Source organism: Lichenostomus cassidix, chromosome 3 (genome assembly GCF_008360975.1).
Source record: "Lichenostomus cassidix isolate B80296 chromosome 3, HeHo_3.0, whole genome shotgun sequence".
NCBI classification, from domain to species: domain Eukaryota; kingdom Metazoa; phylum Chordata; class Aves; order Passeriformes; family Meliphagidae; genus Lichenostomus; species Lichenostomus cassidix.
In genome coordinates, this window is record NC_139483.1 from 11,320,508 (window position 1) to 11,346,420 (window position 25,913).

At 51.5% G+C, this 25,913-nt stretch overlaps 2 protein-coding genes and 1 long non-coding RNA gene across 10 annotated transcripts; 1 reads left to right on the top strand and 2 right to left on the bottom strand.

The window, feature by feature from the left end:
* Positions 1–19: 19 nt before the first annotated feature.
* LOC146439063 (neuronal PAS domain-containing protein 4-like) lies at positions 20–4,447 on the bottom strand. Of its 4 annotated transcripts, XM_085054492.1 has the most exons (8): positions 3,413–4,447; positions 2,705–2,871; positions 2,469–2,605; positions 2,202–2,307; positions 1,811–2,057; positions 1,434–1,543; positions 874–1,009; positions 32–658 (listed from the first exon to the last, which is right to left on the bottom strand). In XM_085054492.1, exons 1-8 carry the CDS (start codon positions 3,511–3,513, stop codon positions 358–360), a joined length of 1,305 nt encoding a protein of 434 aa, XP_084910618.1. In that variant the 5' UTR covers positions 3,514–4,447; the 3' UTR covers positions 32–357. The 4 variants fall into 4 exon arrangements, with proteins under 4 accessions (XP_084910617.1, XP_084910616.1, XP_084910618.1 ...); XM_085054491.1 differs by having other exon boundaries at positions 20–658; positions 2,469–2,871; XM_085054490.1 differs by lacking the exon at positions 2,469–2,605 and having other exon boundaries at positions 21–658; positions 2,705–4,447.
* On the top strand, positions 2,622–5,997 carry LOC146439064 (uncharacterized). Its single transcript, XR_014850665.1, has 2 exons — positions 2,622–2,762; positions 4,441–5,997. It is a non-coding gene; the product is annotated as an uncharacterized LOC146439064 (long non-coding RNA).
* KLHDC3 (kelch domain containing 3) lies at positions 5,429–25,909 on the bottom strand. 5 transcript variants are annotated; one of them, XM_085054498.1, is made up of 11 exons: positions 25,635–25,906; positions 18,598–18,833; positions 16,128–16,304; positions 13,831–13,946; positions 12,423–12,494; positions 12,006–12,219; positions 11,641–11,727; positions 10,260–10,368; positions 6,702–6,775; positions 6,275–6,353; positions 5,429–6,063 (listed from the first exon to the last, which is right to left on the bottom strand). In XM_085054498.1, exons 2-11 carry the CDS (start codon positions 18,749–18,751, stop codon positions 5,997–5,999), a joined length of 1,149 nt encoding a protein of 382 aa, XP_084910624.1. In that variant the 5' UTR covers positions 18,752–18,833; positions 25,635–25,906; the 3' UTR covers positions 5,429–5,996. The 5 variants fall into 5 exon arrangements, 4 of the variants coding, with proteins under 4 accessions (XP_084910624.1, XP_084910627.1, XP_084910625.1 ...); XM_085054501.1 differs by lacking the exon at positions 25,635–25,906 and adding an exon at positions 25,266–25,287; XM_085054499.1 differs by lacking the exon at positions 25,635–25,906 and adding an exon at positions 23,419–23,532.
* Positions 25,910–25,913: the final 4 nt, after the last annotated feature.

Below are 25,913 nucleotides of genomic sequence, written 5' to 3' on the forward strand. Positions count from 1 at the left end.
GTGGCGGAGCGCCGTTTATTGTCTTTTTTTTTTTTTTTTTTTTTTTTTAAAGCAAAAGTCGCTCCTTTGTGAGGAATGAGGAACGTACACAAAGACCCTCGCGATATCCAACTAAGTATAAGTGTTTAAGTGCAAGATCTGGATCGCTCTGCACGGCTAGACTGAGTCGAGCTGCTGCTGGATTTATCGCAGTCCAGACAAAGTTTCTAAAACAGCACTAAGTGTACAAAATGAGGGTTTGCCGTTGCCTGCAACGGGGTCACTGCTGCTGTCAGAAGTGACCAGCAGGCGGAAAGGAGATGTGGTTTATATCAGTAGCCTGCTTTAGGAACGGTACAGCCAACAAACCAAGGGATGTCAGCATCGCTGTAGACTTGACACCTGTGGGAGCATATTTGGAATGTTGCATCCTATTGTCTGTTCAAAAGGAAACCGGAGGAACTGGGGAGGGTCCAGCAGCGAGTTCCCAAGGCATGCAAAGGCATCGTCCTCGGCTTCCTCGGGACGGGGCCAGCGGCGGGGCGCGGGCGGGGCGGCGGGCGGCGAGAGGCTATCGGCGAGAGCGCGGAGCTGTGCTGCCAGCCGCCCGAGATGCCGGTCCGCGGGCGGAGCGGCGGCGCGGGGCTGCCGGGCGCGCAGATGGACCGCTTCCTCCTCCCTGCGGCGGACACGGGGTAAGGGACAGCCTGGGGACCCCCCGCTCACCTGAGGCAGCGGCAGGTGATGCTGCAGCCCCCGCCCCACCCCGGGCCCCCGCTCACCTGAGGCAGCGGCAGGTGATGCTGCAGCCCCCGCCCCACCCCGGGCCCCCGCTCACCTGAGGCAGCGGCAGGTGATGCTGCAGCCCCCGCCCCACCCCGGGCCCCCGCTCACCTGAGGCAGCGGCAGGTGCAGGTGATGCAGCCGCCGTCCCGCCGCGCCCACACACGCAGCCAGGTCCAGGCGCGGTCCTTGCGAAGCACTCGCAGTACGGCGGTCCCCGCTGCGGGCCCGGTCCCGGCCCCGGCCCCTAGCGCTGCGGGCAAGGGAAGGGACAGCGTGAGCCGGCTGCAGGACACGGCCGCAGGCTGCCTGTACAGCCCGCAGGCTGCCCCGATGAGCTCTGCATCTGCTCGCTAGTCTGGCACCAGCAGAACAGAAGTCAAGTCCGTAGCAGTCCTGCTCCTGCAAAGAGCTGGGGCTCAAGTGGGCTTGTCCCTCCTCTGTACACTGTGGCAAAGCAGGATGCCCACCCCGAGCTTGGAAACTACCTATGACCTAGACTGTGTATGGGGTGTGTAACCACTGCCCTGCCTCATCCTTTTTGGAGCAGGGAGTCACAACAGGGAGGACTGGATTCCCTTTGTTGCTGCTGCCCTGGATAGCCACGTTTCAGACATAACCAACCCATGGAGCCAGGGACAGCACGGCCCGTTCCCAGGCCTGACACTCACCCACGGCTCTGTGCTGGGCAGCTGCCAGGTCAGCATCCTCAGGGTGCAGTAGGCTGTACCACGACTGACCGACCAGCTCCTCCCTGTGGTAGCCTAGATGGTAGGTGACACTGAGGAAGACAAGGGGAGTGGAGACTGAGTGCTGTACAGGGCCTGCACCGTGTCAGCAAGGAGCAGCTGCTGCATAATGGGGAATTAAACAACAGAGGTACAGAAATAAGCTGTAAATTAGGGAAGAGGTTTGGGAAGTGTTTGTAAGTCTCAGTGGTCGTGCAGTGTCCAGCCTGCATCCCATACATAGGCTTAATGAAGGGAAATTGCTCTTGGGATCTCAGATATACAGCTGTGGGGCTGTGGTGCAAGCAGGCACCACTCACCTCTCCGTGACATCAATAAACGTCATGTCCAGGAGATGCATGCTCTGGAATATGTCATCCTGGGAAGCAGCTTCGCCATCTGTGGGGGACTGCACAACGGGTGTGCAGAGGGCCAGGAAGGCTGTGGTGGAGGGGGAGGGTGGCCAGCGCAGGGTCACAAAGCGCCCACACACTGCCACAACCCGATTGCCCCCGTGCTGCAGCCGGAAGGCCTTGGATGTGCGCATCTCGCTGACAAAAGTGACTTCTGCAGGGAAACAAACCATTCAGAACGGGTCAGCAGGGTCATTCTGCCTCTAGCAGGACTGGCTCTCTAGGGCTGGCTCTCTCACAGCCAAGGGCCAGAGCAGGGTGGCAAGATCTGTGAGTTGCCAGCTGAGGCCTCCCTTACCCCTGCCTGGCTCCTCCTGGGCAAGAAGGAGCTTCTTGTGCACATCCTCTCCCACTTGCCCATCCAGGATGTCAAAGACTGTGTCTCCCTGGGCGAGCAGCTCCACCTGACAAAGAGGGAGATACTCTCAGAGACTGTCCCAGTCTCAGTGGGCCCTGGCTGACACAGTGGGTGCACAGTCTGCTGGAGCCATGCCTGTGCATGCAATAAAGGCACCAGGATGGGTATGGGGACAGTGACTGCAACTGCCCAGTGAGCTGGCCTTACCACGGAGAGGCCCAGGACCTGAGCCACGTTCTCTGAGATGTAGACCAGCTTGCTGTCAGCTGAGAGCACAAGCAGAAACCCGGGGAGCAGGGAGAGTAGTTCTGTGCCAAGGGCCGGTCCCGCAGGAGGAGCCAAGCCTGCGGGGGGGATATGGGTTAAGTGCTGTCTTGGATGGGGCAGGAGCAGTGCCCCACACAGAACCAAGCCAGTGTGGAGTACAGCAGTGCTGCGGGTACCTGGAGGGAACAGCTGAGCCCCCCGCAGCCGGAGGCACACCAGGGCCATGGTGTGCAGGTAGGAGAGCCGCTCCTTCTCCTGTGCAGAGATCGGCAGCAGGGAGCGCAGCGCCTGCAGCTCCGCGTTGATCTGGTCTCGGCGAGCCTTGGAGGCACTCTTGGTTGACCTGCAAAGCCAGCTGTCTGGGACACATGTCCAGGGAGGGAAAGGGACAGCATTTTCTGCCTGTCACTATGGGAAGAATTGTGAGCTCGGGGATATGGAGTGGAGATGCTCAGCACCGGTGACAGCTGCTGCCTCTCTGAGAGCAAACCTTGTGGCCACAGGCAGAGGTGCTCAAGCTTACCCAGGGGGACATGCTGCTGGTATGGCTGGCACCTCTCCTGCATGGGACCAGGTTGGACAATAACCTGTGCTTTGGGGGGGAGCCCATGTGGTATAATATCCCCATCAAACCCCACATGGATGGAAACTACATCCAGTACCAGAATGTTCACCCCAGCCCAGTACAATATGCCTTTTCTCTTAAACCACTTAGGTACCCCTGCCCCTCCAAAATCCTGCACCCTTCTCCCCATGCGCCAGCCGGCAGTCCTGCTGTCCCAGGCTGGTGTCAGCACCTTGCAAGGGCCATCACACCCTACATAAGCTGTCCCCGAGTTCTGGAGGGCCATGCCAGCCCTGAGGGAGGGCAGCAGGGAGCTCACCTGAATGGCCTCGAGGCACTGGGCACCTGCTTGGCCCTCCTGGGCAGGCAGCTCATCTCTGCCTGCAGGGGCCGGTGGCAGTGGCTGCAGAAGATGGTCATGCTGCCGGGGCTGGGATGTCCTGAAGCTGGCGGGGAATCGCTGCCTCCGTCGCCTCTGGCTGTGGCTGAACCTGCTGACCCTGCTGCTCCCGGCCTCCTTTTGTACCCTCCTGGGGTGCAGAGGCCAAGCCACTCGCGGAGAGAGTTACCTCTTGTGACGCAACTCCAAACAGCTCGGGGCTATTTTTAGCAGCCTGCCTTCTAAAAATAGCCCTTGCAGCCAGCTGCAATTTGAGAGGGGAAGTAATAAAAGGAAGCCAGGGTCTTTAAAGCAAACCTGCTGCTCAGGAGGGGGCAGTGACAAAGGCAGCAGGGATCCCCCTGTGGGGCTTAAGCCTGCCCAGCTTCTGCCAGCCCAGCAGAACATCCTGTGTCTAGCCTGCCTGCCTGGGAGCTGCTCTCCAGCATCACTGATGGCTGAGCTGGGTGCTGGGAGAAGGAGCTGATAAGCCAAGAAAATGCACTGGAGATACCTGGACCAAGGTGGTGAGCAGTGTCCCATGCCCAGAGCTGCAGCAGGGTCCTGGCAGAGGCAGGTTAAAGCCACAGCACCCCTGAACCCACGAGAACCCTTGAAGAGGAGTGGGGTGTCAGTGACCCCTCTTCCTGATGAAGCCCTTCTTTTCTTCCCAGAGAAGACCTCTCCCCTGCAAAGGTTTGTTCTCCTAGAGGCAGCTGGCATTGGGTGCTGAGCATTTCTGTGGCCTGTTGTCTCCCCTCAAAGCCCCAGAGATTGTGAGTCTTCCCAGGGACAGCCATTCATGGACAGAACTGAGAGAACTGGGGAGCCTCTGTGCTCAGCATCATGCAACCCAGCCCAGGGACTCTGGGTGCTCAGAAGGTGTTTCCTAACACCTGGTACCCTGCAGGGAGAGTAAGCTTGGTGCTTCAGTGCACAGCAAAAAAACTCCACCATTTGTTTCACAGCTTGAGAGAGAGCCTGTGCCTGAGGCAGCTGATTGAGGAGGGGAGTCAGAGCTGCTGGACAACACAAGGGTAGATGTTCACCCAAGTCCTTGCGGGTAACCTGCAGGTGCCAAGAACCACAAAGCATGAGACCAGCCTGGGGCTGCTCTCCCTCAGCCAGATGTGCTGTCACAGCACACCTTGTTTCCCCTCCAGGCCATTGATGCTCATCAGCTATCATGGTGAGGTGCTGCCAGCATGTGAAGAACAAGCTCTTGTCACAATTGTGGTGCCTTCTATTCTCTTGCCACGGAGTTTTCACTGCTTTCACGCCACTCCAGACCACTCCATTGTGCTTGCATTGGCCACCTCCTGCAGGCTGAGAAGCCCAGGCACCTCTACAATCCTGTGCCACCAGATGAGCACTTGACCATGGCTATGTGCCAGCCCTCCAGGCAGGCGAGACAGCCTGGGCCCTCTGCCACCCATTCCTGGCATGCAGCCACCACCATCTCGGCTACCCGTTTGACTTTGCATCCCAAGAAACACCCTGAGAAACACCCAAGTTTTCTGCTCTAGGCTCACTGCAGTTGCCACTGGAGCTCCTCTTCACATCAGACACCTCGTGCCCATGGGAAGAGGCTTGAGCACAGCCCTCTTTGTCACCCAGGAAGGCTGTTGCAGGCAGGCCTCCACCTCCAGCCCTGAAGCAGGAAGCTACAGAGCATCCACCTACCTGAGGCAGCACAGCCCAGGAGACACACAATTTTCCTTCTGTCCTCTTGCAGGACAGTACAACTCTGGGCAGGAGGCAGGTACCCCAGAGCAGTGCTGCTGGGAGGCCCAGCTTCCCTTCCCCACCCCAGGCAGGGCCGTGGCTCACACCAGCCATGCCTACTGCTGCCAGAAGCTACTGCAGCTTCAAGGAAGAGCACCTGGTTCAGTCCCCCCCCTCCCAAAACACATTTTCTCCCCCAGTTCATTTGCTAAGACACACAGAAACCACATCTGCCTCACCATTTATAAAACTCCCCCAGTTGCTGTTTTACAATGGGAGCTGGGCAGAGAGTCCAGCTGGGCTCAGGCCCCCACACTGGGCTCAGCTTGGAGCTGGGGCCTGCCTTTTAGTGCCAGGAAGCTGCCAGTGCTGGCAGGAGCAGGCGTTGAGGTTCCTGCTCTCTTGAGGCAATGCAGGAACACTTCAGGTTGACTCTTGACATCAACCCCAGGGCCGTGGCTGGTGGTAAGAGTTGATTCAGGCCCTTGGAAAGTGGCTGGGGACCAGACAGCACAGCTGCAGTTCCACAGGCAGAGGGAAGGAAGCTCTAGAGCCACCAGCAAGGAGAAGGGTCACAGCTGTGCTGCTGGGGCCAGACAGCTTTTTCCCCAGTGGCCAGCTCTGCCTGTCCACTCGTGATGCCCAAAGCGTGACAAGGGCAGAGGGAGGCCTAGCTAGGACAAGACAAACTGAGCTCACACATTCCTTGCTTGAAAGGGCTAAAAATTCATGCAGGCAGTGGAGCAGGAGGTCAGTATGTGGAGGGGCGAGGGCAGGGTGGTAGAAGGACGAGTTGTCTTCAGCCCTGGTTGGAGACAATGGGGCGGCTGATGGTGCTGTTTGTTGTCATGGCTGAGAGCTCCCATCTGTAACACACCAAGAGCATACACTGAGAGAAAGCACAAACACAGTGCCCAGGATTGCAGCAGCTTTGCTTCAAGTCAGCCCCAGCTGTAGTTTCCAGCACAGCCCACCTCAAAGGTGCACAGTGCTAAGGGCCCCAGGCAGCCCTCAGGGGCTGGAGTGCCTCAAGGACAGGGAGCACCCACAGAGTGACCTCAGCAAGGCACACCATACCTGATGTCGTGGGGAAGGCAGGACTGGTCCAGGCTGTACTGAATCACTGCGAGCTTACACAGTGTCTTCAGACTGGGGCCTGTGAAAAGAAGGCAGTTAAGCTACAGCAGGCCTTGACTGGACACCGTGGAGGCTCCAACATCATGCAATCAGTGCCACAGGAAACGGGGCAGAGCATCCCAGCCACCCAGGGACAGGCTGGGATGCTTTCTGTGCTCCCACAACAGGTCTGCATGCAGGAGTGCATGAAGCATGGCTGCACCTCTGGCTGCTCTGCCTTAAGCCAAATACACTGGTCAGACACAGCTGGCTGGCTCCGGGACAGCACCTGGAGCCATGTAGGGCACAGCATGGTGCCTCACAGCAGGGCCTGCTCACAGGTACCTTGGGGCAAGAGGTACAGGCTGGACAGGAAGTGCTCACGTACTGAAGTCGAGGATGTAGAGATCTGAGTGATCCATAAGGTCGAATTCATCACCCATTCCCTCTTCTGGAGATGGGCTGCAGAAACCAAGCACAGTGTGTCAGTCAGTGCCAAAATTCTTGTACACCAGCTTGCCAAGGGCCAAGCAAGTCCAGGAATGTTCCTGGCCTACCTGCCCCATGCAGGGGCCCTCTGATCCCTCCTGCCCCTCTGATGCCCCAAGCAGCACTCAAAGTCATCACTCTCCCAGCTCCTTGCAGAGTAGGCAGAGCTGCACAGAGCCAGGGAGCAGACACCCACACCTGCAGGCCTCACAGAGCATGGGGATGTGCCTCCCGTTCATGGATGACCATGATGATTCCAGCCACGAGCCTCCCCCTCACCTTGCCTGTCCATTACTCCTGTTCTCATATAGTTAAGATCTACTACAATTATTTCAGCTTGGCCACTGAGAGGCTGCAAGAGGAGTGTAGAGAAAGGAGCTAGAAAACATCTGCATGGCAGGGCAAGCACAGACATTTCTCAGTCCGACTCAGGAATCACTCTGGACTCCAGCCACAGCTGGAGTAGTTGTGCCAAAATGGGGATGGCATTTCAGAGGACTGTAAGTGAGCACTGAGCAGTGCAGCAGTCATGTTCAACCAATTCCAACTTGCTGATACCTCCATCTGATGTTGGTCCTGGAATGCTAATGAAGAACTACAACTTTAGGCATTTCTAGGGAACAATCTCACCTATGGTTTCCTGCCACAGTGGTCTTGATGGAACAACCAAAACACCTGAGACACTAGACACTACATCTCCCAGCACAGAGACTAGCCTGTGCTGGAAGAGGCAAAACCAATCCCATGGCTGATGGTTGTTCGGAGAATTTGAAAGAAAGGAAAGGTGTTTTAAATCCTGCTTTGGTTAGTGACAAACCAACTTAGTGTGCCCTCACTTCTTAGCTGGGACTGACCTCATGCAATGACTTCTCGCCCCAGTGTCACTTGTTTCCACACCTATGAGCCACTAAGCTTCACACTTCATGGGCCATGAGGCAGTACCTGCCCTCCCAGGTCCCCACAGCCCAGGCCAAACGGCAGAGCACAGCTCACTGCTGGCAGAGACCTGTTGCTGATGGGACCCATCTGCCCGGATACAGGAAAGAGCCCCTTTAATTCCACCTCATGTGCTTACCACATCACAATCTAATCTCACATCCACGTCACAGGAAACCCTAGACCATCCCTTATCTATCAAAGGAAAGCCAGCAGGCACCATGTCTGTGGTTTTAATCACCAAAAGGCAAGTAGCAGGGTAAGCCTGGAGTTCAAGACCAGGCAACCCCCTGCAACTCCCACGGTGCAGGACATGCCTTTGCCAGCCAGAGCCCAGCAAAACTGCTCATTCCAGCTGCAAAACAACTCACCCTGCACTCAGTGACAGCCCCTATTCCCTCAACAGAGCCAGGCAGTTCTAAGCCTTGTCAGGGAAAACACAGGCTCAAGCCAAATCTAGATCAGTGTCTCTTCAGCTAAACTCTGTTTTATAGCATTCCTTCTCCACCTCCTCTTTCCCTCTGGATGGTGTTTGCATGCTGAGGTGCTGAGGGGTTTGGGAGGAAACCAGACCAGGGCCATAACTGTGACATGGCTCATGGGAACACCAAGCTTCCTGGTCCCTTGAACAGGACACAAGTGATGGATTTATCCAGGCCACAGCAAGGGACCACAGCTGGAGCAAAAAGACCAGGCTCTGGGCAGGACTACCAAAGGAACAAAGTTTTTGGATGCCACAGGAGCAAGCAGCCTGTAGAAAAGCCTCTTCAGCAGTCTACAGGATGTGTGACTCCTGGAAGGCCAGGCAGGACACAAAGGGGTTTTGCCTGCCCATCCCCCAGTGCCATTCCTCAGAAAACTGAGCCTGTCGGCTCATCCTCTGAGAATCCCCGCTGGATAGCCCGTGCTGTGTGACCCCTCCCCCTCCCCAGCCAGGGGAGCACAGGTCAGGAGGCAGACCACTGGGAGTTCTCCATTACAACGACTTCCTGGAAAACTTCTTATCTCACCAGGCAGCTCCAGAATACACCTGATAACTGTTACAGGAAGCGAGCACAGGCCCACCCCCACCTCCCATTTCCCCAGCCTGCAAGACCCTCCCTCCAGTTCAAGCATTCCTGGCTGCCAGCAGCTCTTCCTAGCCCACACTAAGTACTGATGAACGTGCCTGTATTGGGGTTGAGCCTGACTTAAGAAACAGGCTGAATTCTGAAGTGGTTCAGTGGAGAAGACAAGGCACTGCTGCACTATTGCCTGGCAAGGGTGGAATAAACTCCAGCAAGATGGTGTCAAAATTGTTGTGGTTTGCTAGCATTTCCTAGGAGTGCCAAGGCTTAACATCAGAGTTCAGCTGCTGCTGTAACACAAATCTACACACAGCACAGCATCTGGGACCACCCAAAACTCCTGTAAAGTCCTACCAAGCCTTCTGCTATACTAAGCAGCAGCCAGTATCATTTGAGAAGACTGGATAAACTCAGCACCTCTGCAAAGGTCACCTGCACTAAGCACTCCCTCACAGTCACATTAATATCCTACAACTAAGCACACCCTCCCAGAACCCCGGAACCTGAAGGCCCTTCACCCTATTACACACTGGTATGGTTGGGCCATCAGCAGAACCTGTCCTGCCTGGTCCTCTGCCCCAACCTGGCTTCAGAAGCATCCCCTAAAAGCCACTGCCAGGATCCCAGAGAAAGCCCCAAAGCTTTTCAAACCTTGTAGAGAGCTGAAAGCATTTAAGATGTCTCTGCAAGGTAGATACTGGCAAGCAGGCCTGTGCTCCAGAGCTGCAATTTGTCATTCCAGACAATATCGAGTGTGTCCTGGTGATAGGCTACTTCCTTTCTTTTAGCAGCTGTTAAGGCTCTTGGCCACATCCAGCTGCCCTGCACCCTGACAGTATCACTTCCAGTGTTTGACAGCTAAATCCATAACACCAGGTCGCTGTTGTGAATGGAAATGTTTCTAAGGAACACTGGCACAGAAGGCAACATTGTCTTGTCATGTGTGTAAGCTCCTCAAACAGCTCCCAGCTGAGATGACATCCCACTGCAGCTTGGCAGCAGAATCCACACTTGCCAACGGAAGAAAGCTCTGGTGGGAGAAGCAGGGCAGCATGTAGACGAAGATAAGTCAGTCTGAGGTCTGCTCCAGCACAGCAGACTGAGATACGTGTCCTTCTGACAGCAGGATCTCCTCTCTTATCCCCACCACCTCTTTCACAGAAAGCCTGGGCACTGGAAACCCCTCCTGAACAGCCTGTTACACCCTTCTGTCTCTACACGTACAAGATGGCTTTTCACCAGAACCTTTACAAGCTTACATGACACCTTCAGTCTCTTCCATGGCCTTTTTCCAGAGGAGCCCTGATGTACATAATTACTTACACTTGTCAGATAGACTGACACTTGCCATGTGCCTCTGAAGTCAATCTGATACAGCGTGGGTCAGAGCATGAAGGGACACGGTGCTGAAAGGAGTGGCAGAGCCTCTCACTGAGCCACTTCACACAACTCACCTGGTACCTCCAAAGAGGATGATTCTGTCCCCCACTCTGCAGCAGCACTGCCGGCGGCGAGGACATGGCCCTTTCCCCTTGGGTTCAATCTTCCTCCAAGAAAGAGAAACTAACAGGAGGGAAAGAGTGCACCAGCTTGTCACAGGAGCCTGGCCAAGACCAGCTACAAGCAGGTTATGAATTCAAACAGATTACAGGAAAAACAGAGGCCCACTACCCCACAGACACCAGCTAGCCAACATCCATCCTCCCCCTTGACCTCCTCAGTAGTGGCAAAATGATGCACTTCTATGAGGTTGTTACTGGAGTGCCACTTAGATGCCAGTCACAGTCTTGGAGCTCTGCCTGCTGAGACAAGAGTTGCAGGTCATATCATAGAAACATTTGGGTTTGAAGGGACTTTAAACATCATCTTGTTACACCCCCCTGCCATGGGCAGGGACACCTTGCACTAAACCACGTTGCTCAAAGTCCCATCAAGGCCTTTCACTTGCACCAGGACCCACGGGCTGCCATGGCAGTGGGTCCAACATCACAGGGAGCTGCACGGGGCAGAGCTGCAGGAGCAGACAGGCAGCCTCCCTTCCCCAGAACCTGCTGCGGTCGGGATCTGGAGGAGGGAGACCCAGGAACCAGCTCCATCTGCTGGCAGGCTGCGAACGCAGAGCACCCTGGCAGAGGCGCATCAGCTGCTGGGTCAGCTCGGCTGCGGAAGGAGGGCGTGAGGAACTGAACCAGGTGGAGATAGCAGCCTTTGCTCTTGCTGCTCTCTGTGGCAGGGATGCTGGGGGTGACAATGCACAGGATTGAAACCTTCAGGAGCTCTGACTCTAGATAACAGATCAGCTTGGGGAGTCACAGGTTGGCTGCTTTCAGGTAACTTTACTATGAAAAGCAATTAGTAAACAAAATCAGTCTAACGACTGCAAAAAGTGCCTGAGGACAGAGGACCCCAAAACAGCTCACAGCTGACTGATATTCAGGTTACCAGCTGCAGAACCACCCCTTCAGCTGCACAGTTTGAACTGGTACCAGTATATGATCCTGCAGCTCAAGCTGAATGGTTTCTCCAGATACAGTCTCTTCCTCCCCTAACCTTATTGCTTTCCCATATTTTCTCTTCTGCCAGTACTTTTGCATATTTAAGAACAAGACAAAATTTTTCCAATGAAATATGTCTTCCAGCAATACCCCCTTTTCCACTTTCTAACTGAGATTTGGAAACATCATAACGAGGAACATGCACTGTAGCAAGTTGCTGTCAGAAGTCATTCCCCTCCAAGCAGTACTCCTTGGACAGCATGTTCCTCTGAGCACTCACATGCCTAAGGGCCTGGAGTACTATCACTGCAATATTATTTTATGTTTAAAGCATAAATACCTGGATTGAATTTCCAGAGGTCATGGAAGTGTCTGTTCAGGCGTGCATTGTAGCCACCAAATACATATAGTTCCCCGTTGTAGCTGACTGTGGGGAGCAAGCACAGACATCAGAGGGCCATCCAGCAGGTCCCTGACCCAGCATCAAACACAAAACAAAGTGGTGCTGGCTGTCCACCTCTGCTTATATCACCTTCATGTGCAGTGTGGTGTGAAAGGCTTTTCGGTGGGCAGCAGCTTTCCACAGAAACTGGGCTTTGTGCATCCCTTGCTAACCCACAGCCCCACCCAGCAGACCAGACACCCCTTCTGAGGCAGGCAGAATTTCCTTGCACCATCCTCCACCCTCAGCAGTCCCACACTCACAGGCTGAATGGCTCCGCCGGCCCTCCGGGAGCACGGGGGTGGGAGGGGAGTCCAGCCAGGAATTGGTTTCTGTATCAAATACTTTAATGCGGTTACAGTAGATCTCATTGTTGGAGTGAAATGGCCCAAAACGATCAGCTCTGCCACCAAACACGTACATTTTTGTTCCAATGATGGTGGCTGAATGAAAGTCTCTCCAGCGAGCTGGAGTACCCTAAAGAACAGAGTAAAAAACAAAGATGAAAGAATGCAGATTACCCAAGGAAATAACACATCTTGCCTTCTCCTGGAGAACTTCCCATCCTGCAGATTCCAGCCACACCAGCCAGAAGCTGTGAGACAAGTGTGGGCAGCTACCCCAGAAAATAGCAGATGCAAAACTCCCTCCACAAACCCAAGCGAAAAGCAGACACTGACCTTGGCAGAGATTAAGGTCCACGTCATGTTTGTGGTGTCCAATTTATGGATATCATTTGAAAAGCAGTCAGCCTGCAAGACAGATGAGCAGGTTGGTCACAAAGGGACTGAGAAGCCTGCTCACATCCAGCCCCAGAAAGGATGCTGTCCTACAGACCTGGAGCATCCCTCTGGAGCCAGTACTTCCTAAGAGACAAAGTGCTTGCTCAGGCAGCACGTATCACTTAATAAAATGCAAAGTCCGTTTCTTCTCAAACGTGTTTTGTCTCTTCCTGCAGCTTTGCCTTTATTTGGCGCTCAGTTCCTCCTCAAAAGGCTGTCCTGCACACAATACATTCATGGCAGAAACCTGCCTCCTCTCCATGTAGCAGAAGAAAGAAGCACTAGCAGGACAGTCAAACTAGCTCTGCTTAGGCCACCTAGCAAGATGCAGAAGCAAAGATTACTTCTGGGAAGCTGAACATGCAGGAGCAAATACACTCCAGGTTCTGAGGTCCCACAAAACCCATCTGCAGCTGGCTGCCTGGAAGAGATTGGCATTCACACAATGTGGACTCCTCCTCTTCCAGGCAAGGTAGAGAGCATCAAAACAGCTACAGGTTTATTTGGTCATGGTTAAAAACAAGACACATCTGAACCGGTCCTACTGCTGTAATCAATATAATGGATTTGGCACGCTATCATCCTCAGAAAAGAGGGATTAAGCCAGAGACTGCTGTAACAGAGCCCCAGCTTTCTTCCAAACAAACAGATGTGACTTTGCACAGCTTTTCTGCAGACGGGTGATAGGCTGAAATTATATTTACCCACTTCGTAAGATCAGACCATAAGGATTTGCTCAAAAGAGCATTAGGCACACTGACAGCTATTGCAGGATGAACTTTAGCTCAAGGTATTCTTAATGGGAAGGCAACCAAGTGTTTGCTGAAGGGGATCAGCAAGATGTCAGAGCAGGTAGACACTACAGGGGACATGCACCAGACTAGGACAAAAACCTCACAACAACACTGCAGAAAGTGATTTTTCTGGCTCATTTCTGAGCCAAATTAAAACAAATGTAGCTCAATATATATTTATTTAAAATGTGTATTTATCTATCTACATTTGGCTGAGAAACGAGCCAGAAAAAAATTATATACAAAAATATTCATATTCTTACCTCTTACCAGTAAATTTGTTTTGTGAAAATTAAAAAAAATCCACCACCTTTTGGGACTTGCTTTTCCAACCATCTTCTCCACAAAACAATTAGCATAATCTGGGTACTAATGCCATAACTTTACTAAATTACAAATGACAGTGACTATAAATACAAATACACCCCCGTGTCCTGCCTCTATCAGTGTCCTGGGTATCAACACCCTCTTTCCCAAGGGCTCACCAATTAACAGTTATAGAGACTACTCACCAGCTGTTCATAGCCTCCAAAGATAAACATGCTCTTTGCCAGGACACAAGCTGAGTGCCCATCTCTTGCCCCTGGGACCATTCCAGACACCTTTGGCGTGAACCACTTGTGCGTGTCTGAAACAAAACAAGAGGCAGTGCTGAGAAAACACAGTAGGTGCTGGGGTGGGATAGCTCTATTACTACTGTTCTTAATTTCTAAGGCAGAAATTATTCTCTCTTTCTCACACAGCACCTGATCTGACAGAGAGGCTGTAAGCTTCTTTGGGCAAGGCTACCTGCCTGAGCCTCCACAAAGGGACACAGTAACAGAAGTCTCAGCCTCTGGGCATGGCCACCGACTGCCTGACCTGACAAACAGCTCCCATTTTAAGTGTGAGTAGCACAGCACTGCTTGAGCAATGCTATTTTTACTGAATCTCTTGCGAAGTGTACTTGTGAGTCACTTATCAACTCTGCATTCACAATTTCAATTACAATGAAGCTATAATGCTAAGTGGCTCAACTAACCTCACAGCGTGGAGATGCTCAGTAACTGAGCATGACTGAGGAAAAAAAGTTCACAAAGCCAGATAGAAATCACTTAAACACAAGCTCTCCACGTTAGCTGACATGCACATCCCCACTTCTGTGGTGCAGCCCTCCCTGTCTTATCTGCCCCACTTGTTACATTCTCATCCCCTCTTCCTCACTGCCCCCCTTCACAATGCTCCCTGCAAGCCTGCACCAGCCAGATTCAGCCCCTTAGCCTGCACACTCCAGGGGTTGGCTCGATTTAGAAGATGACTTATAATCCAGCCAGAGCTGTTCTCCATGCCAGGGCAACACAGAGCCAAGCCAGCAACTCACTGCCAAGCGCAAACAGGCACCTGCCCCGAGAGCTCAGAGAGGCACAGATAAGCCTCAAGGCTGCAGGAGACATTCCCTCCCTAACTGCTGTTGGCTGCCAAACGCAGGGCTTATTTCAGAACATTATAACACTCAAGCCAAAGCATGAGGGTGACTTCTCTGAACTTGGCCTGTGGGCACAACTGTCCACCTATGCTCCATCTGGCACCACACAAAGGGTCTTGCAAGGTCAGCAGAATCCCTGGGGAGCCTCTAGTGAGACAGCTCAGGACTATTAAGTTCCTTTCCTTCCTGGGGCTGCTTCCAAACTCAGTCACTCTATATGAGCAACAGCTCACCCAAGTGCAACATGTTAAATTAGAGATGGAAAAGACCCCAATTTGTGATCTGCTCAGCACTCCAGGGACAAAACTGCACTCAGACAGGACTTTACTTAGCCTGATGTGACTCCTACAGTGGAGCTTACACTACAGACATGGGACTGTGACTGCCAGCCTTACTTTCCAGGAATGGCACGGCTGTGCGTACAGACAGCTGCAGAGGGTTTAGACCAGGATTTTCTGTTAATTTTCACTTAATGCTGAAGTGCTGGAGCTGCCAAGGAGACTAGGCAGGTCCCACTACAATGCCCCTGTGCACGCAAAGGCTTACTGGTGGCTTCTCAGCTCCATGTGTCAGGGGAAGGGGGAAACACTATGCCCCAAGCCATAAGGTATTTCCTGGTAAAGAAGAGAGCCCTTGACCAAGCACCAGAGCAAGCAGTTTCCTTGCAAGTCCAGCAAGACAGCTACTGGCCAGTATTTAGACGGACTTGCCTCCAGAATCCAGACAAACTCCTTTTCTTTCCTGACACTTGTGTCCATGCAGTTCCTGATGGTGCCTTTTCTCCAGAGATGCTCCAGCAGTGCTATGGAGAAGCCAACCAAAAGGCTCAAGGAGTTTATTTTTCAGGTTTATCTAACTTGACTCATGTCTCCCCTTATGTTGATGTTGCCATCCTGTCCCTGACTATTTCTGTGCTTTATTCCTCACTCTCCTTCATACTTTCAGAAAGAAGGACCACACTGCAAAGGAACCACAATTCTCAAGAATCCAGCCCCTTCTTGCTGCAACCTTCAGCCAAAATTAAGGACTAATACATCACAGAGAGAACCCTTCAGTTGTAATTACTATCAGAGAGAGTGTACAGAGCTGATAGAAGAATAAAAACCATTTTGACTATTAGACAAAATCAGCAATCTCTGTTCAAAGGCTTTTACAGAGATTCAAGCATGCAGACACAATGACCACCCTGCTCCCCTTCTAAAACTTCTGAAATAGACAGTGACACCATTTCCTCCAGACTGTCACTGAGGGACACAAAAACAAGTTGGGGAGCAGTGTAGGGTGTAGAGAGAAGATCTGACCAAGAACACTTTTAACAAGGAACAGTGAGAAGCTGGAACTTACTGACATCAAAAGCATAGAGCACATTGCAGGCTCCCTCAGTGTCGTTGCGACCACCCCAAATGTAGACGATGTCATCGATGAGCACTGCTGAGTGCCCATACCTCATGTAGGGCACCTCCCTCACGTGGTCCCGGCTGTTTGTCCACACTGGAGGCAACTTGATCCAGCGCAGAGACACTGGAAACACAAGTTTGAGCCCATGTCAAATGCTAAGCCTGCTAAATCGCTCACAGTTCGTAACCCATCCCACGCGGTGCTTTTCACCCCGTGACAAGGTGCAGAAGCAGTTGAGTAAACAAGAGAAAGCTGCGTCCCACCCTGAGTAGTAGCTAGCTAGGAAATACAGAAGAAAGCCCTCTGGAGGATCAGAGAATAAAAACAGACTCTGCTCTTCAACAATTCACTGAAAACGTTTTCACTCTGGCTCATCCAAGACTGTGAGTGAAGATACAGCACACACACAAAAAAATAGGGAAAGAACAAAAGAAAAAGTGTGCAGGTGACAATGAATTCAGACACTACTTCAAGCTAGTGAGATTGCTGAAGATACTCAAAGCTGGAAGAATAGGCAGCACAGGAATAATTCACTGCAATAACATTCACAGAACACCTAAAAGCATCAGTCAGACTTGCAGAAGCACAGTTTAAGTAAAGCAACCCAGTAGTTTTGTAGGAAGAGAATTGTTTGCTTCTGTTTTGTTTTTCAACCTATAGATGAGGTGGCTGTCTGTCTCCTTTATCCCCATCCATATCCAAGTTGTCCCTGCTAATCTTGTATTACTAATAGGAGTTCCTTGTGATTACAGGTTCCTCTTCCTGGCAAGGAAGCCTGTGTGCCCTGTCCAGCAGCAAGCCAGGACAGTCAACAGGTATTACAGGGTTTAATGACAGTGCAAGAGCCACAGCAAGTGTTACACAGCCATTACATAACAGAAGCAGTCACCTCCCTCTGCCTCACATACAGCCTCCAGGTTTGTTTTCTACATGGAGCTGATATAAAATATAGCAGAAAACAGTCTGCAGTTCCTCTAAAATACTAACACAGGGAAAGGGAGAAGTCAGGCATCTCAAAAGGTCAGCATCTACCCCACAGGCAGAAAGGGCACTGAGGAAGCAATCCAGTGCTAAAGTCAAGCTAGACTGGATGCTTCCTATCTAACCTCATCTTTGGAAGACTAAAGAGAGATCATTCAAATCTGGTATCTTGGCTTTAGCACTGGCACCTGACGATGCTAGCTGAGCAAGGGCTTGGGAAGCCACTGTCACCTCCCATGTGGTGGCTGCAGCATTCTGACACTTTAATATTTGGGAGTGGTAAGAAGGAAAGACAACACAAGAGCATTCCTTTGCACATGGTCATCATGCTTCCCCAGAAGAGTGGTGCTCTACTTGGCGTGTTCTACAACATTCAACTGTGCTGAGTGTGAAAGCCCAGTCCCTCTGGACAGAGGTGAATGTCACTGTTCACAGGATCCTGAGCTACACCCCTCTCTACACTGTGAGCAGTCACCTTGGCAGCCCTCTGTTACCAATGCTTTTATCCCTGCTGCACATTAGTCTTAAAAGAGTGAATTCAATGCTTCTTACAGACAAACTAGATTTGTCTACATGTAGGTGTTAGCAGAGCATTCAGTGTGCTGTCCAGTCTCCAAAACTGGTCACTGGTTCTCTGTCCTTGGCTCTGTTTAGCTGAACCCACCCAAGCATCTGTGCAGTTATTCAACCACCTGCCTAATTACAGGAAAATATTTTCATGGACCAGCTCAGTAACATCTTCAGTTCAAAGAGCACTCAATCAAGAAATACAGCCTCTGTCAGCACAACCATGGCTCCAACTCAGCCTCATGACAGGTCCTGGCTACCCTACACAAATGGCTCCAGTTGCAGATGCTTTTCTAAGCTATGCTGTGAATCTGCAAGATAGCTGCTACCAAAATGGGAAGGCCTCCCTCCTAGCCACATGCCCCTAACTGACTCCACTGTGCTGGCACCAGTTGTCAGATGCCCTCACAGGAAAACAGCTTATATGTCCAGATTTCTACACCCGTGGTCATAACTGAGAGCACCGGCTCCCACCCTACCCTTGCCACACTTTGGGCAGCTGAGCATGGACATGTTGCAAACTGGAAGGGGGACCTGAGCCAGCTCGATATCAACTCTCTGCACCTGGCTGAGTTTGTGTTCAGAGAGAACAAGGACAAACCAAGCCATTGGCTATGTGGCTACTTCAGTGAGTCCTTATCCTAGCAGCCTGCTGAACTACAGCCCTTCTGTGTCCTGCCCCTGAAGCTGAAAATGCAAGGTTGCACAAAGAAAGAGGCTCCCATCTACTCCAAAACCAACCATTTTTTTGCAAATTAGACCCAGACAGCATGTTACAGAGTACAACATGTCAGGCAGCAGCAGGCAAGAAAAGCAAAACCTGAGCCCAGCAAGCCAAGTGCTTTGTGCCCCAAAAGGACACGTTTACCTGCGTTGAAAACGTGGACGTCGATCTGCCGCAGAGTCTCATAGTCCTCTCCAGAGCAGTACCCACCAAAGGAATAGACCTTGTGCCCGACAGCCACGGCCGCGTGGTTCACCCTCCGTGGCCCACCTTCCAAGTGCACTGCCCACCGTAGCATTCCTCCCTGCAAGCCAGGCGGTCTTCAGGGCCCCCACTGCCACAGCCGCATGCTTCCGAGGCCACCACGATGCCACCTGGCTCTGCAACACAGACACAAAGCCAAAATAACATGATCCATCTCAAAGGTCTTCCTATGTTCCTTGAATGCCAGCTGCAAAGGTTACCTTGCTGTATCCTCACTCATCTGCCTCCCAGCTGGAAGCAGTTTTACATTCCTCTTGGGAAGGGGACGCAGGGCAAGGCTCAGAGGAGCAAGCAGAGATGTCCCCGAGTACAAAACCCCCCAGAGTGGCTGCACAGGCAGCCCCAGCCTAACACCTTGGGCGAAGACAGCTGAGGTCACGCGCCTGGCCGTGCCCTGGCCATGCACACATCATGTACACGTCACAACCATTTGTCTGCATGAATGAGAGCACACAGCACGAGCCAACGGTGAAGGTGAAAAGGACACACCCAGAGGGAAGAGTGTGCTCGTCGGATTAGTTCTGAGAAACAGCAGAGGAAAATATTACAACAAAATACCCAACAAAAAACCTCAAAGAACCACCCCTACATAAAGCAACCAACTTCCCCTTGTGGGGGTGGATGACAACATTAGCATTTGGACTCATTGAGCACTAGGGGTCAATCTAATTAGACACAAGAGAGCAGAAACCCCCTAATCTAGGTAGAAAGCTCTTTGCTAATGCTAGAAAAGGTCTTTTCCTCCCACAGCAAATCCAAGCATAGCTATGAAATATGAAAATTCTGTAGCATCATATCTTGTTAAGCAACTGATATCCTTTGCTCCTCAAACAGATGGCATAGATTATATCTTAGGGAAGTTACCACAGCTGATTCTTGCAGAGATTCTCCTTTGGATCTAAGAATCTAGAGTACAGTCCTGCCTGGTTGCTTCTGAAACAACAGGTCAGTTTGATTTTTAACAGTTTTCTCCCAGCTAAAAAACAGCCATTAGAAGAGATGTCAATGTGTCAGACAGCGTAAATAAAATTGCCTTTTTTTATTTCTTGGTTCGAGGTTATTGAAAGATGCAGTCAGCATACTCCCACCCCATACCCAGTTTTAGCATTTGCAGGATCCAAAGAAATTTGGGGATGCCTTTGAACGAGGACTAAATTCCCACACACAAAATTCCTACACTCTGTCCCTTTTCATTTTGTAAAGCAGTGAGTTTTGGCGAAGAGGACTTCCCTCCTGTTTCAGGTTTCTGAAGTAGCTGGAGGGCAGCAAGAGGGGCAGTGCCATGTTGTTCTGCTCCAGTTGGCTACCCCCAGCCCTTCAGTCAAGTGGAGTCACTGCTCACACCCAGACCCATCAGCATACTGACCACCTCAGTGCCTGGCCCACCCACACAATCCCATTTATCCCCACCTGGCGGAAGAATAAGAGATGCCACCAACAGGGAGCTCCTGGCATGAAGCAGAGCTTAGGCTTCCAGCTTCATCCACTGACTCCACAGACACTTCAAAAGCATTCAGTAACCAGTCACCTCGTTCCAGAACTCCCAAATGTCATCACAATTTGAGTAGTTTCTTTTTAAAGTTGTTTCTTTTTCACGGTCTTTTCATGCTCTGTACATGAAAGTTACAGCAACAGGACACATGCAAAGCCTGAAAAGAGACCATCCTGCAGCCTTATTATAGCAGGAGGCCCTCCTGCAAACCCAATCGCTCCTGCAGCAACCACCCTAACCTAAACTGCAGTCAGCAGCACAGAAAGTCACAGCAAGATTTGCTCCAGCAGGGGTGCTCTAGAAGGGCCCAGGAATAGCCCCTGCCTTCTACAGGCCATGATTCAATTTCAGATCTAGCAGGTTTGAGTTTTTTTCCTTAAGCAACTTTTTTTTTTTTTTTAAAGCCAGGCAGCACTCTTGTATAAGTCCTCTGCAAAGCTACAGAACAGATGAGTTTCCATGGAGCCCACCAAAGTCACCTTCCAAGCTATTTTGAAGGCTTCGCATATCTAAATCTGTTTCCTGCCTCAGTCACAAGTTATTCTGAAAAATCTTACTCATGTTTTCCTCCAAATTTCTTATTGCTTAAGCGATTCTGTAAAAGACTCCTTAAGGAGCTTAACTGGTCTTTATCACCAGCATCAGTATTTTGACCACCCTTTAGACTGAGCTCAATCCAGGATGACCAAGAGGATGAATCTTACTTCCAAGTTCTCTCCTTGGTTCCTCCTGAGGTAGAAGAGCACAGCTGCTTGGCACAGCAGGCAGGCATTGCACCAAGGCCCCTGCCTTTTTTGTCAGAAAGGCTGGGAAAACTCATCCTCACCCTTGGGAGTTCATTTGAGCCAGGTGCAAGGATGCTGGTCCTGTCACTGCCACAGGAGCTGGCTACCCTGCCCCAGCAGTTCTGCCATTCTGATCACCAGGCAGCTCATCCCAAGGGGTTAGTCTGGTCCACTGAAAAACAGCAGCTACAGGCCAAAACCCTGGCACTGCAAGAAAGATGCTGAGGTTGAAGCAACAATGTTGAAATGTTCTTTCCTACAAATACTGGGAAAGTTTTTCCCCAAATGAGAGCTTCCCAGGCGACTGGAAGGTCTGGAGTGGTGGCAAGGGCAATGGGATGGATGATAGTTGGCAGCGCTTCGCCTTGGCTCTGTCCGGGGATACCCCTTTAGAGCAAACACAGAGCTCTGCCAACACAACCTCCTGCTGCCCCTCTTCAGAGCCAAGAAAAGCAAACACTCATCTGAACACTTCACAAAGAGAGAATGACCAGAAGTGTGAAGTAATCTTTACAGGGTCATATTTTAAAAGGCACGGGAAAACACAGGATTTAACAAGCTGTCAGGGTTTTTCCAAACCCAAGTGCTCTTCTCTACACCGTAATAAAAGCATCCATGCAAATTCCCATTTTCCTCTTCTGCCAGTGGCCACAACCCTACCCTGAAACCACCCCAATGACTTCCTGCCATCACCAAGCACTTGTTTGCCCCTTTTCAGCCACACACAGTCCTGGCCTCCCCTCCTCCCTGCCCAGCCCTGTCTCCCGAGGATGCCTCCCCCACTCCTCCCCATGCTTTCTGTGCACAGCTCCAGATTCTCCTCTCCTGCCTTATTTATAATTGGTTCATTACACCAGTCTTCTCTCCCAAAGCATTTTCCTCCTCCAAGGCCCCTGTGTGAACTATCTGCAAATATGAGTTAGACATGTATTTTGAGAAAAAACTGTATTTTCTGTCCTACAACTATGGACACTGCTAAGTTCCATTTCAAATTTGATTTCCAGTGGTAATTTATATGATATAAATGAGGACATAAATAAACCACTTTTCAACCTCATTCCTATGAGGATTTCTTAGTAGGAGAAGTGCACTTGACATTAAGCTATGCCTTAGATTTCTTTAAAGATCACACAGGACACAGCCAAGGAGAGAGGGAAACAGCAAAATGGATAAGAAACAACTTACTAACAATTTCCCCCAACTGTACAATATTAGATTATACAAAATGCATTCTGTGGTTTCTCATTGAGGACACCAGCAACAGTGATGTAGGCTATAAAACACAAAAATATTGATAAGACAGAGGCAAATTGTATTAGAGAACTGGGAGGGCAGTGCAGGATGTGATACACAGAATCATGGAATCACAGCTTCTATTCAAGCCACTGCTTGCTTCCACTGACTCACGTTAGCTCCTCATTTTCCCTCTCCAAAACCAAACATCTTACTTCCAACCATGCAATCTTCACAACCCCTCATTTCCCTGGCTCTCACAATCTATTCAGAGATACAGTCAAGCACAGAGGATGCAGAGAAATTTTCAAACCCTGATAGGTCCTGTCACTATCTGCCAGGAATAAGAACATTTCTAAAAATCGGGATATGCTTCACCTACGGTTGAAGTACCTGATGCTGATGATGCTGGAATTAAGTGAGCACAGCAGTAAGTTCTTCCTCTGCCACAAAGCACCTGGAGCATTTCACTGCTAAGCCAGGGAACAATCAGATTTGTTTCAGATCTGCATTCTTCAAAGATAGCACCTATAGACAGCACTCCTTAATCTCTGGTTGGGCTGTTGTGTGAAGATGCACTTAATGCCTGAAATTACCTTCATCCCAACTGCTCCAACTTACACCTAACAAGAGCCTACCAACACAGCCTATAGACATCTGAGATAACTCAATAATCTCGCTAGCATATCTTCCAAAACTGTTGTGGTAACTTGAGCACAGTGGCATATATAGGAAAAAAGCCCCCCAAAACAACAACAAAAAACCAAACCAGTAATCATAGGTTTTAAGTCAGACTTTTCACCTGTTTGTTCTATTGGCTTTAGACTTACTATTTTCAATCCCTACAATCAGTTATGAAAATACTTCATTCAAGATAGGAAGCTACTGAGCATCTCCAAGCACAGTAGCCAGGTGATAATCTTAAAACAAGCCCGTATATCCTTGGATCCACTTCTTTGCACAAAGGGAGTTCACTGGGCTCTCTCATTCCTCTATGCACACAAAAGGAAACCTAGAGCCATTTCTAAAAGCTGCTCAGATTAGCCTTGCTGCAGCCAATTCCCAAAGCAAGGGGGAGAAATCCAGCAGCAAGTGGCCTGGATTTTCAAGGACTCATTGTCACCCCCAGAATTACAGCACCCCAAGAAGAGCAGCCTACCCTGCAAAGCTGCCCCACAGAGCAAATCCTACCGTGTGGCTGCCTCAGTCCTGTCTCCCAAAAGACACCAGCCACAAGGTTTAGTAACCCTTAAAATAGCCCAGCCAGTTCACAGCAGTCCATATAGACAGTTCTATTTCAAGCACATCCAACATACTGTTAGAGATAACACGAGAACAACCCGCTTTCTTCACTTGTGCTTGACATTTATCTAATGGTTGGAGTATTTGTGCTAAGGCAGTGTGAAACTGCAAGCTTGCACATTCAACAGCTTGGGCACTCACAATGCAATTCCAGCCCCAGTAAACTAGACGGTGCTAGAACAGCCCTTGAGCTCCTGAACTGAGGCTGCTCTGGAAGCTCATGTTAGCCACGGGAATCACAGACCACACTGCTCAGGCAGAAATCTATTTCAGCGGCCCCCCCTGCAGCCAGCCTCACCATCTCCTTATTTTTCACCAAATATTTTGCCCACTGCTGACTTACTTTTGCCTAAAGCCTAGCTGAGACTCTGCACCTACTGAGCTGACTTCTATTCTTCACCTTGCCTCCCAAAGCCCAGCTTCTCTATGGAGTGTGCCTAAGCTTTAGAGACATTACTGGACCCCCTCTTCCCCACCAGGAATTTGTCTCAGCCTGTCAAGCTGTTTCTCCCACGCCAAGGGCAGCCTTTAGGGGGAAGCAGGCTCAGGAAAGCCAAGCTGACAGCCAGTGGGGCATTTCTTGTTTTACACAGGGCTGCATCAGTTTCTTCCTCTGCTGCACTGACACTGATCCCCAGGCAGAGTGGTCTGCTTGGTTGGGCCACACACAGGGCAGGGTCACTTACCTCTGCCTGGCACATGGGGCTGGGGAGGACCAGCCATGACTGGGTGAGAGAATAAATTGTCTGAAAACACACTGTTGGAAAATATACCAGTTTAAAAATTTTCAATCAGGGGTTTTATTTGCCATTGCCCTAGAGGAAGGGAACTAAAGTTTCTTTCCAAGGCACTGTTCCTCTAGATGAGGCCTGATAAGCTTAGCATCTCAACAGGCTGGGAGTGGCACAGAAGATACACAACAGCTCTCGACAGTCATTAAGAGACCATCAACTCCAAACAACAGCCCTGGCTAGTCGGAGACACCTGGTTAGGAAAGAAAGGAGTAAAAAAGAGTATCTAATTAACATCGGAGTCGAGGAGATTCGGGTCCAACGAAAAACTGAATACTGGGGGTTGCTCGACTCTGGACCATTGAACTTTGAAATAGTGCATCTCTATGGATTTTGACAGTATAAAGTTTGGAGGGAAATCCTGTAAAATAATATGTATCATGGAATGATTCCCTCTGCACACCCGGGCCATGTGTGGATGAGATGTGGCACATCCTGGCCAGAACAACATCCTGGCCAGATAATAAAGTAATACCTTGATTCTCTAACATTAGAAACGTTGTTGGAGGGTTTTTGTTTTTCCCGCAGCTCTGGTGACAACATGAGCCCGCACAGATGAGAGAGAAGGTGCAGTGGAGATCATGCTGGGGCAAGGGGCAGCCTCCCTGACACAGACCTGCCAGGGGAGGATAGGGATGCATAGGCTCACAGAATCCTTTAAGGATGGAGAAGACCATCAAGATCACCCAGTCCAGCCATTAACCCAAAACTGCCAGGCCCACCACGAACCCATGCCCTGAAAGTGCCACATCTCCAGGTTTTTTAAACACTTCCAGGGACGCTGATTCTACCATTTCCCTGGGCAGCCCGTTCCAATGCCTGACTACCCTTTCCGTGAAGAATTTTTTCTTAATATCCATTTTAAGCCTTCCCTGACGCAGCTTGAAGCCATTTCTTCTTGACCTGTCTGTCACTTGTTCCCCGGGAGAAGAGGCCGACCCCCACCTGGCAACAACCTCCTTCCATGCAGTTGCAGCGAGTGATGAGGTCTCTCCTGAGCTTCCTTTTCTCCAGACTGAACACCTCCAGGCTGAGCTCTCTCAGCCGCTCCTCGCAGCACTTACTCTCCGGACCCCTTCAGTAGCTCCTCTGCCCAACTCCGGACACACTCCGGCACCGCTGGCCGCCCCTCCCCGCCCGAGCCCCCCTGTGCCGCCTGGCGGGCCCGGCTGAGGGCACCCGGGCAGGGCGGCGGCTCCGCGCCCCGGCTCTCACCGAGGGGCTCGGCCGTGCCTCCCGGCCTCACCCTCCCCCAGCCCCGGCACGGCCCGGCCGGCTCCCCCAGCCCCTGCGGCCGCGGCCCCAGCCCCGTACCTGTACCCGTACGAGCAGCACCGACAGCCCCGCTCCGGCAGCCGCTCCCGCCGCTCCCTGGGACTTGTAGTGCGGCGCGGCCCCGCCCGGGTGCACGGGCGCCCCCCGCGTCGGGGCGGCGCGGCCCCAGCAGGCCCTTCCGCGGGTGCCGGGCCCCTGCCCCCTCAGGGGCGGCTCCCTGCCTTCCCCGCCCCGCCTGGGCCCGGGCCCGCCGTGCTGCTCCAGCTCCGGCCCAGACCGAGATGGCGACACTCGATGGCGACGCTCGATAGCACCGGC

Bases quoted from the DNA above. Each gene is read 5' to 3' on its own strand.
- LOC146439063 (XM_085054490.1), bottom strand. From the start codon at position 3,379: ATGGCCCTCCAGAACTCGGGGACAGCTTATGTAGGGTGTGATGGCCCT. The intron at 2,308-2,704 runs GTACCCGCAGCA...CCTCTTTGTCAG, and splicing joins GGCTCAGCTGTTCCCTCCAG to GTGGAGCTGCTCGCCCAGGG. The intron at 1,010-1,433 runs GTGAGTGTCAGG...CCGCAGCGCTAG, and splicing joins TGCCCAGCACAGAGCCGTGG to GGGCCGGGGCCGGGACCGGG.
- KLHDC3 (XM_085054498.1), bottom strand. From the start codon at position 18,751: ATGCTACGGTGGGCAGTGCACTTGGAAGGTGGGCCACGGAGGGTGAAC. The intron at 13,947-16,127 runs GTAAGTTCCAGC...GTTTTGTTTCAG, and splicing joins GCTCTATGCTTTTGATGTCA to ACACGCACAAGTGGTTCACG. The intron at 6,776-10,259 runs GTGAGTTGTGTG...TGGTTTCTGCAG, and splicing joins ATCCTCTTTGGAGGTACCAG to CCCATCTCCAGAAGAGGGAA.